The following is an 11,215-nucleotide window of genomic DNA, read 5'->3' as shown; positions in this document are numbered from 1 at the left end:
TGCCCACCGACCGCCCGTGCCCCGCAGCGAGGACCCCAGATAGTGGTGCCCACCGACCGCCCGTGCCCCGCAGCGAGGACCCCAGATAGTGGTGCCCACCGACCGCCCGTGCCCCGCAGCGAGGACCCCAGCCACTGATTTTGCCCCGCAGCGAGGACCTCGACGTTATGGTCCACCAATGGCCTGCGCCCCGCAGCGAGGACCCCTCGATAGGTGTCCGCACACCCTGCCCCGCACGAAGGACCCCAGGCGGAGGTGCAATGCACATGCGCGACTGCGCGCCACCTGGTGGAGGGCTGAGAGCGGTGCGGGGTGTTTGCTGCAGCTGCTGGAGGTTAGCTATACGAGTTCGATCCTGACTGCGGGTGCTGTCCATGAACGGAGTTTGCATGTTCTCATGAAGTGATACAGCGTGGAAACAGGCCATTCGGCCCAACCTGCCCACACCGACCAACATGCCCCATCTACACTAGTCCCACCTGCCCACACCGACCAACATGCCCCATCTACACTAGTCCCACCTGCCCACACCGACCAACATGCCCCATCTACACTAGTCCCACACCGACCAACATGCCCCATCTACACTAGTCCCACCTGCCCACACCGCCCAACATGCCCCATCTACACTAGTCCCACCTGCCCACACTGACCAACATGCCCCATCTACACTAGCCCCAACTGCCCACGTTTGGTCCATATCTCTCCAAACCTGTCCTATCCATGTACCTATGTGCAAGAATGAATTGCAGATGCTTTTCTGCAAATTGCAGAAACCGAAGATGGACACAAAAAGCTGGAGTAACTCAGCGGGTCAGGCAGCATCTCTGGAGAGAAGGAATGGGTGACGTTTCAGGTCGACTTGAGTCTGAAGAAGGGTCTCGACCCGAAACATCACCCATTCCTTCGCTCCAGAGATGCTGCCTGACCCGCTGAGTTACTCCAGCATTTTGTGTCAATCCGTGTACCTATTAATGTTGGGATGGTCCCAGCCTCAACTACCTCCTCTGGCAGCTCGTTCCATACACCCACCAACCTCTGTGGTCTCTTGTGACCGTGTGGATTCTGCGACATTCCAAAGACGTGCAGGTTTGTAGGTTAACTGGTTTAAGTAAAATTGTCACTAGTGTGTCAGATAGTGGGGGGTGGGGGGTGGGGGGGGGGGGGGGGTGATCGTTGGTCAGTGCAGACTCGGTGGGCTCAAGGGTCTGTTTCCGCGCTGTAAATCTAAACTAAACTCGAGTTTCCTGCATTTGCAGCTCCTTGTGTCTCCAGGTTGATTTCTGTACGGTACGTAAAGAATGGATGATCCCGAAACTGAGATGTCTTACTTACAACTGCAGAGTTGTGGACACACCTTAGACCATCACACAAACCAACCTCCCTTCTCCCTAGTCCTCACCTATCACCCCATCAGCTGTCACATACACCACATAATCCTCCGGCATTATCGCCACCTCCAACGGGATCCCACCACCAGCCACATCTTTCCATCTCCAACCCTATCCGCCTTCCACGGAGACCGTTCCCACCGCAACTCCCAGGTTAACTCATCCTTTCCCACCAAAGCCACCCCCTCCGCCGGTACTTACTCCTGCAACCGCACGAGATGCAACACCTGTCCCTTTACCTCCCCCCTCGACTACATCGAAGGACCCCGACAGTCTTTCCAGGTGAGGCAGAGGTTCACTTGCACCTCCTCCAACCTCATCTTCTGTATCCGCTGTTCCAGGTGTGGACTCCTGTATATCAGTGAGACCAAGCGATTGTTTTGCTGAACACCTTCGCTCAGTCCGCCTAAACCAACCTGATCTCCCGTTGTCTCGGCACTTTAACAACCCCTCCCATTCCCACACTGACCTTTCTGTCCTCGGCCTCCTCCATTGTCAATAGACAATAGGTGCAGGAGTAGGCCATTCGGCCCCTCGAGCCAGCACCACCATTCAATGTGATCATGGCTGATCATGGCTGCCTTCTCCCCATACCCCCTGACCCCGCTATCCTTAAGAGCTCTATCTAGCTCTCTCTTGAATGCATTCAGAGAATTGGCCTCCACTGCCTTCTGAGGCAGAGAATTCCACAGATCCACAACTCTCTGACTGAAAAAGTTCTTCCTCATCTCCGTTCTAAATGGCCTACCCCTTATTCTTAAACTGTGGCCCCTGGTTGAAGAGTCCCCCAACATTGGGAACATGTTTCCTGCCTCTAACATGTCCAACCCCTTAATAATCTTATATGTTTCGATAAGATCCCCTCTCATCCTTCTAAATTCCAGTGTATACAAGCCATGATCACATTGAATGGCGGTGCTGGCTCGAAGGGCCAAATGGCCTACTCCTGCACCTATTGTCTATTGTCGCTCCAGTCTTTCAACATAAGTCCCGCCATTCTGGGAATTAACCTAGTAAACCTACACTGCACGCCCTCAATAGCAAGAATATCCTTCCTCAAATTTGGAGACCAAAACTGCACACAGTACTCCAGGTGCGGTCTCACTAGGGCCCTGTATAACTGCAGAAGGACCTCTTTGGTCCTATACTCAACTTCTCTTGTTTAGAAGGCCAACATTCCATTGGCTTTCTTCACTGCCTGCTGTACCTGCATGCTTCCTTTCAGTGACTGATGCACTAGGACACCCAGATCTCGTTGTACGTCCCAAGTTCCTAACTTGACACCATTCAGATAATAATCTGTCTTCCTATTCTTACCACCAAAGTGGATAACCTCTCACTTATCCACATTAAACTGCATCTGCCATGTATCCGCCCACTCACACAACCTATCCAAGTCACCCTGCAACCTCATAACATCTTCCTCACCGTTCACACTACCACCCAGCTTTGTATCATCTGCAAATTTGCTAATGGTACTTTTAATCCCTTCATCCAAGTTCAAGAGTGAGGCCTAGCGCAAATTGGAGGAACTGCACCTCATGTTTCACTTACACCCCAGTGGAATGAACATTGACTTCTCTAACTTCAAGTAACCCTTCCTTACCCTCTCTCTGTCCCTCCCCATTCCAGTTCTCCGACTAGTCTGACTGTCCTTGTTTACATTTTATCTGTGTGCTTTGGCGTTACCTTCTCCTAGCTAACAATGATCTATTCTACATTTTCCTTGATATCCATCCCTTGTCTTGTTTTCACACCTTACACCTCCTTATCTCTGTACCTCCCTCTCCCCTGACTCAGTCTGAAGAAGGGTCTCGACCCGAAACATCACCATTCCTTCTCTCCAGAGATACTGCCTGTCCCGCTGAGTTACTCCAGCATTTTGTGTCTCTCTTCCATTGACTGCATCTACACCTCAAACTGCCTCGGCAAGGTCAGCATCAACATCAAGGACCAGTCTCACCCCGGTCACTCCCTCTTCTCCCCTCTCCCATCAGGCAAGAGGTACAGAAGTGTGAAAACGCACACCTCCAGATTCAGGGACAGTTTCTTCCCGGCTGTTATCAGGCAACTGAACCGTCCTCTCACCAACTAGAGAGCGGTCCTGACCTCCCATCTACCTCACTGGAGACCCTAGGACTATCTTTCATTGGACTTTTCGGGACATTATCTTGCACTAAATGTTATTCCCCTTATCCTGTGTCTGCACACTGTGGACGGCTCGATTGTAATCATGTACAGCATTGTCTTTCCGCTGACTGAATAGCATGCAATAAAATAGCTATTCATTGTACCTCAGTACACGTGACAATAATAAACTAATCTAAAATAAAATGAAACCTAAACTAAACTAACCCAATCCAAAATTAAAATTAAAACTGTATCTCCTGTAAGCCCATCTCTTCCAAACTGCCTCCTACACCTCTACCTTGGGGAAAATTATTTCTGCCTCAGCAAACTAAAACTAAAACCTCATTGAAGCGTACAGAATAGTGAGCGGCCTGGATAGAGTGGGTGTGGAGAGGATGTTTCCACTAGTGGGAGAGTCTAGGACCAGAGGGGTCAGCCTCAGAATTAAGGGATAGTCTTTTAGCGAAGGAGATGTGGAGGAACTTCTTTAGTCAGAGGGTGATGAATCTGTGGAATTCTTCGCCACAGACGGCTGTGGAGGCCACAAGTCCGTGGATATATTTAAGGCAGAAATAGACAAATTCTTGATCAGTGCGGGTGTCAGGGGTTATGGGGAGAAGGCAGGAGAATGGGAATAGGAGGGAGAGATAGATCAGCCATGATTAAATGGCAAAGTGGACTTGATGGGCCGAATGGCCTAATTCTACTCCTACAACTTGTAAACTTACATAGAAAATAGGTGCAGGAGGCCATTTGGCCCTTCGAGCCAGCACCTCCATTCATTGTGATCATGGCTGATCATCTACAATCTGTAACCCGTGCCTGCCTTCTCCCCATATCCCTTGATTCCATTAGCCCCTAGAGCTCTATCTAACTTGTAAACTAAAACTAAAGTAAACCAAACCTAACCAGGGCCGGTGGTTGGGGTTACTCAAGAGCAGAGAGGAAGCAAGTTAGATTCCAACAACACATTGTTGGTGCTTTATTTTGTAATTAAGTGTTTATTTGCTCAGTTATACATTTGTGATCCCCCCCTCCACTGGGCAAACGGAGGCACTTGCTGAGGGGCCAGCATACGTCTGGTACAGTATCCCGGGGGGTGGGAGCAGGGGGTTGCATAGTTGATGGTTTGATCAGAGGTTACATTCCGTGCTGTCAGCGGCCAGTACGTTACTGCTGGAACCTGTCGATGTGCTCGCGTGCGATGATCATTCTCTGGATCTGGGCCGTGCCCTCGTAGATCTGCAACAGAAACCGCTCACTGGGTCAGACGCACAGAGGCAAGCTGTGACACCACGCCACAAATCACACAGAGCCACCGACCCTGCTTCAGGCCAAAGATAGACACAACCAGCTGGAGTAACTCAGCGGCTCAGGCAGCATCTCTGGAGAACAAGGCCCGGTCCAAAACGTCACCTATCCATGTTCTCCACAGATGCTGCCTGACCCGCTGAGTTACTCCAGCACTGTGTGACATACCAGGTTCAGTGGAAAATTTCTTATCCAACAATGTAATATCTAAAATGGTGAATTTAAAGTGTAAGCTTCGATTAAAATGAGTAAAATCTAATCATTTATAAACTCTGTCCAACCTGTACCACCAAGTCCCAATGATGTCCGATTTTCAGAATTCGAAGGTATTTATTCACAAAATGCTGGAGTAACTCAGCGGGTCAGGCAGCATCTCAGGAGAGAAGGAATGGGTGACGTTTCAGGTCGAGACCCTTCTTCAGAATTCTAACATATTTTTACAGGATTCCTGATGGAAGTATATAAAACTAAGAGCAGCATAGATTGGGTAGACAGTCAGAGCCTTCCAGACTAGAGGGCACAGCTTTAAGTGAGATGGGCAAAGTCTCAAAGAGATGCACGGGGCAAGATTAGGTTTTTTATTCACACAGAGGGGGGGTGGTGGGGGCCTGGAACGTACTGCCGGGGGGGGGGGTGATGGGGGCCTGGAACGTGCTGCCGGGGGGGGGTGATGGGGGCCTGGAACGTACTGCCGGGGGGGGGGGGGGTGGTGGGGGCCTGGAACGTACTGCCGGGGGGGGGGGTGATGGGGGCCTGGAACGTACTGCCGGGGGGGGGGGGGTGGTGGGGGCCTGGAACGTACTGCCGGGGGGTGGGTGGTGGGGGCCTGGAACGTACTGCCGGGGGGTGGGTGGTGGGGGCCTGGAACGTACTGCCGGGGGGGGGGGGGGTGGTGGGGGCCTGGAACGTACTGCCGGGGGGGGGGGGGTGGTGGGGGCCTGGAACGTACTGCCGGGGGGGGGGGTGATGGGGGCCTGGAACGTACTGCCGGGGGGTGGGTGGTGGGGGCCTGGAACGTACTGCCGGGGGGTGGGGGGTGGTGGGGGCCTGGAACGTACTGCCGGGGGGGGGGGGTGATGGGGGCCTGGAACGTGCTGCCGGGGGGGTGGTGGGGGCCTGGAACGTGCTGCTGGGGGGGGGGGTGATGGGGGCCTGGAACGTGCTGCCGGGGGGGGGGGGGGGGGCCTGGAACGTGCTGCCGGGGGGGGTGGGGGGTGGTGGGGGCCTGGAACGTACTGCCAGGGGGGGGGGGGGGGGGTGGGGGCCTGGAACGTACTGCCGGGGGGGGTGGGGGGTGGTGGGGGCCTGGAACGTACTGCCAGGGGGGGGGGGGGTGGGGGCCTGGAACGTACTGCCAGGGGGGGGGGGGGTGGGGGCCTGGAACGTACTGCCAGGGGGGGGGGGGGGGGGGGGTGTGCAGGCAGAGGGGATTAGTTTAGCTTGGCATCATGTTCAACGGGAATATTGTGGGCTGAATGGCCTGTTCCTGTGCTGTACTGTTCTGTTCTAATTTTAGCAACAATCAACACAGACTCAGGGGTTAGGAATTTATAACAGTGTAAAAATAGTATTAGTCCTGCAGTCCAGGTTATTTATAGATGCAATGCGCTTCAGACCAGGTCTGACATGGATACCGACCGCCATGTCCTCAGGTAACAGCAGCTTTGCAGGAGATTCACACCCTGCAATCTGGAGCTACAAGCATGGTGCCAGAGTAACTCAGCGGGTCAGGCAGCATCTGTGGAGCACATGGATAGGTGACGTTTCACAGAGTGCTGGAGTAACTCAGTGGGTCAGGCAGCATCTGTGGAGAACATGGATAGGTGACGTTTCAGAGTGCTGGAGTAACTCAGCGGGTCAGGCAGCATCTGTGGAGAACATGGATAGGTGACGTTTCACAGAGTGCTGGAGTAACTCAGCGGGTCAGGCAGCATCTGTGGAGAACATGGATAGGTTCGATCCCGACTACGGGTGCTGTCTGTACGGAGTTTGTACGTTCTCCCCGTGACCTGCGTGGGTTTTCTCTGAGATCTTCAGTTTCCTCCCACACTCCAAAGACGTGCAGGTTTGTAGGTTAATTGGCTTGGTAAATGTAAAATTGTCCCTAGTGTGTGTAGGATAGTGTTGGTGTGCGGGGATCTGCGTTGTATATCTAAACTAAACTTATGAACTAATGACCCGAGTGCTCAGCAGCCGGTGGGGTGAGGGGCTGGGGATGGAGGGTGGACGCGGGGGGGGGGGGGGGATAGAGTGGGCATGGGGGGGGTAGAGTGGGCGTGGGGGGAGTGGGCGTGGGGGGTAGAGTGGGCATGGGGGGCCGTCGCTGACCTGGTAGATCTTGGCGTCTCGCATCAGTTTCTCCACAGGGTACTCGGTGTTGTAGCCGTTGCCCCCCAGGATCTGCACGGCGTCGCTGGCCACCTGGTTGGCGATGTCGCCGGCGTAGGCCTTGGCGATGGAGGCGTAGTAGGTGTTGCGGCGACCCTGGTCAACCTCCCACGCAGCACGCTGGTAGGCCAACCGCGCCAACTCCACCTTCATCGCCATCTCTGCCAGCATGAAGGACACTATCTGGTGCTGGGGGACGGGGAGGGGAGGGGGGGTGGGGGAAGGGAAGGGCGGGGGGGGAGGAGGGAAGAGGAGGGGGGAGGGGACAAAGGAGGGAAATAGGGAAGGGGGAATGTTGGGAAATGAGGGGAAGGGAGGGGGGACGAATGTGGCGCAAGGTATCAGAGTGTTATTGAGTTACACAGCTCAGACACAGACCCACCGAATCTGCACTGCCCCACAATACCAGCCGATGTTAATGTGAACATAGAAAATAGGTGCAGGAGGAGGCCATTCGGCCCTTTGAGCCAGCACCGCCATTCATTGTGATCATGGCTGATCATCCACAATCAGTAACCCGTGCCTGCCTTCTCCCCATATCCCTTGATTCCACTAGCCCCTAGAGCTCTATCTAACTCTCTCTTAAACCCATCCAGTGAATTGGCCTCCACTGCCCTCTGTGGCAGAGAATTCAACAAATTCACAACTCTCTGGGTGAAAAAGTTTCTTCTCACCTCAGTTTTAAATGGCCTCCCCTTTATTCTTAGACTGTGTGGCCCCTGGTTCTGGACTCCCCCAACATTGGGAACATTTTTCCTGCATCTAGCTTGTCCAGTCCTTTCACGATTTTATACGTCTCTACAAGATCCCCTCTCATCCTTCTAAATGGAGTGTGTGAAGCTTTCCGTGAGGGTGGTCCTTGGTCTTACCTCCACCAGCAGCCGGCCGAAGGTCTTCCTCTCCAGTGCGTACTTAGTGGCTTCATCCATGGCTCTCTGCGCTAAACCCACGGCCCCGGACGCAACCTGCCACAGGGTCGGAGCAGACTCACACACTGACCACAGAGACGGACGGGCAGTGCCGAGGGTGTGCCGAGCCGAGCCGTCACGCACGCACGCACGCCGGGTGGGGTTTGAGTTTGACAATAGACAATAGGTGCAGGAGGAGGCCATTCGGCCCTTCGAGCCAGCACCACCATTCAATGTGATCATGGCTGATCACTCTCAATCAGTACCCCGTTCCTGCCCTCTCCCCATACCCCTGACTCCTCTATCCTTAAGAGCTCTATCCAGCTCTGTCTTGAACGCATTCAGAGACTTGGCCTCCACTGCCTTCTGAGGCAGAGAATTCCAGATTCTCTGACTGAAAAAGTTTTTCCTCATCTCCGTTCTAAATGGCCTACCCCTTATTCTTAAACTGTGGCCCCTTGTTCTGGACTCCCCCAACATTAGGAACATGTTTCCTGCCTCTAGCGTGTCCAACCCCAAGTTTATTGCAGCATGATCCAAGATGGTGCCCAGCCCAAGCCACTGTGCGCGTGTGTGTGCCAGTCATGGAAGTCCTTCCCGCTAATCCCAACATTCTCAGCACGAGAGAGGAAACGGGAAACCCACGTGGTTGCAGGGAGAACTTGCAACTTCCACACAGTCAGGGCCCGAGGCCGGGATCAAACCCAGGACTCTGGGGCTGTGAGATAGTGGCTCTACCCGCTGCTCCACGTCATTGCACATTTCAGCATCTGTCAATCATTTTAAGGTAGAGGACAACAGATTCTGGATAAACTGAGGGATAAAAAGTTACGTAGGAAAAAAAAACTGCAGATGCTGGTTTAAATCGAAGGTAGACACAATGCTGGAATAACTCAGCGGGACAGGCAGCATCTCGGGAGAGAAGGAATGGGTGACGTTTCAGGTCAAGACCCTTCTTCAGTCTGAAGAAAGGTCTCGACCCGAAACATCACCCATTCCTTCTCTCCCGAGATGCTGCCTGACCCGCAGAGTTACTCCAGCATTTTGTGTCTACCTTCGGCTAAAAGGTTACTACAGGTCAGTAGGAACACAGAGGTGAGATTCCAATAAGATCGGGTTTAGGTTTATTCTTGTCATGTGTACCGAGGTACAGCGAAAAGCTTTTGCCAAGGAAAAGGATTCTGACATGAATACAATCATATCGTCCACAGTGTACAGATAAAGGGTACATCATTTAGTGCAAGATAACATCTGAAAACGTCCGAATAAAGATAATTCAAAGGCTTCCAGTGAGGTGGAGTGGAGGTCAGAACCACACTCTAGCTGGTGAGAAGACCATTCAGTTGCCTGAAACAATTGTGAAGAAACTGTGTTGGAAGGAACTGCAGATGCCGGTTTAAACCGAAGATAGACACAAAAAAGCTGGAGTAATTCAGCGGGTCAGACAGCATCTCTAGATAAAAGGAATAGGTGACGTTTCGGGTCAAGACCCTTCCTCGATCTGAAACGTCACCTATTCCTTTTGTCCAGCGATGCCGTCTGTCCGGCTGAGTTACTCCAGCTTTTTGTTTCTATATCTTTGGGGAGAAACTGTCCCTGAATCTGGAGGTGTGCGTTTTCACACTTCTGTACCTCTTGCCTGATGGGAGAGGGGAGAAGAGGGAGTGACCAGGGTGAGACTGGTCCTTGATTATGCTGCTGGCCTTGCCGAGGCAGCATGAGGTGTAGATGGAGTGGGTGGGAGGGAGGTTGGTTTGTGTGATGGTCTGGGCTGCTGGCCTTGCCGAGGCAGCGCGAGGTGTAGATGGAGTGGGTGGGAGGGAGGTTGGTTTGTGTGATGGTCTGGGCTGCTGGCCTTGCCGAGGCAGCGCGAGGTGTAGATGGAGTGGGTGGGAGGGAGGTTGGTTTGTGTGATGGTCTGGGCTGCTGGCCTTGCCGAGGCAGCGCGAGGTGTAGATGGAGTGGGTGGGAGGGAGGTTGGTTTGTGTGATGGTCTGGGCTGCTGGCCTTGCCGAGGCAGCGCGAGGTGTAGATGGAGTCAGGTGAAGTCACTCACCGCGGGTCTGGTTTTATCGAACGCTCCCATGGCGATTTTAAAGCCGGCTCCCTCTTCAATGAGGACGTTTTCCGCAGGAACACGCACATCCTCAAACACAATGCCCCTGGTATCGGAGCAACGCTGGCCCATGTTCATCTCCTAGTGCAAGGACACGGACATCAGCAGCCGGCGACAAGAGAACTCCTGCCTCCACACCTCACACTCACACACAGTCTTTTAGTTTGGTTTACAGATACTGTTACGAAAACAGGCCCTTCGGCCCACCGGGTCCGCACCGACCAGCGATCCCCGCACACTAACACTATCCTACACACACTAGGGTCAATTTTTACATTTAATAAGCCAACAAATCTACAAACCTGCACGTCTTTGGAGTGTGGGAGGAAGCCGAAGATCTTGGAGAAAACCCACGCAGGTCACGGGGAGAACGTACAAACTCCGTACAGACAGCGCCCGTAATCGGGATGGAACCCGAGTCTCCGTCGCTGTATTCGCTGTAAGGCAGCAACTCTACCGCTGCACCACCGTGACATCATAGTGTCATACAGAACGGAATTCAGACTTTCAGCCCAATTTACCCACACCGGCCAACATAGAAAATAGGTGTAGGCGGCCATTCGGCCCTTCGAGCCAGCACCACCATTCAATATAATCATGGTTGATCTTCCAGAATCAGTACTCCGTTCCTGCTTTATCCCCTTGATTCCTTTGGCTCTAAGAGGTAAATCTAACTCTCTCTTGAAAACATCCAGTGAATTGGCCTCCACTGCCTTCTGTGGCAGAGAATTCCACAGATTCACAACTCTCTGGGTGAAAAAGATTTTCCTCATCTCAACATGTCCCATCTACACTAGTCCCACCTGAAAAGTGAAAGGCTTGGATAGTGTGGATGTAGAGAGGATGTTTCCACTAGTGCGAGAGTTTTAAAGGACGTTCTTTTAGGAAGGAGACGAGGAGGAATTTCTTCAGTCAGAGGGTGGTGAATCTGTGGGATTCTTTGCCACAGACGGCTGTGGAGGCCAAGTCAG

The 11,215-nt window shown here is 53.1% G+C and overlaps 1 protein-coding gene across 2 annotated transcripts in view; it reads right to left on the bottom strand.

Moving 5' to 3' along the window:
* Positions 1-4,485: 4,485 nt before the first annotated feature.
* acadm (acyl-CoA dehydrogenase medium chain) overlaps positions 4,486-11,215 on the bottom strand; it is a 29,706-nt gene continuing 22,976 nt past the window's right edge. The window contains exons 9-12 of one of the 2 annotated variants that reach the window (XM_078407870.1): positions 10,185-10,325; positions 8,090-8,185; positions 7,161-7,409; positions 4,486-4,763 (exon numbers count right to left, since the gene is read on the bottom strand). In XM_078407870.1, the coding sequence (XP_078263996.1) occupies positions 4,692-4,763; positions 7,161-7,409; positions 8,090-8,185; positions 10,185-10,325 (558 nt within the window). In that variant the 3' untranslated portion in view covers positions 4,486-4,691. The remainder of the gene's footprint in view (positions 4,764-7,160; positions 7,410-8,089; positions 8,186-10,184; positions 10,326-11,215) is intronic. The other variant, XM_078407871.1, reaches the window with a different exon arrangement.

This window comes from Rhinoraja longicauda, chromosome 11, assembly GCF_053455715.1.
Source record: "Rhinoraja longicauda isolate Sanriku21f chromosome 11, sRhiLon1.1, whole genome shotgun sequence".
In the NCBI taxonomy this organism is placed as follows: Eukaryota; Metazoa; Chordata; class Chondrichthyes; order Rajiformes; family Arhynchobatidae; genus Rhinoraja; species Rhinoraja longicauda.
This window is presented reverse-complemented; position numbering and strand designations above follow the sequence as displayed.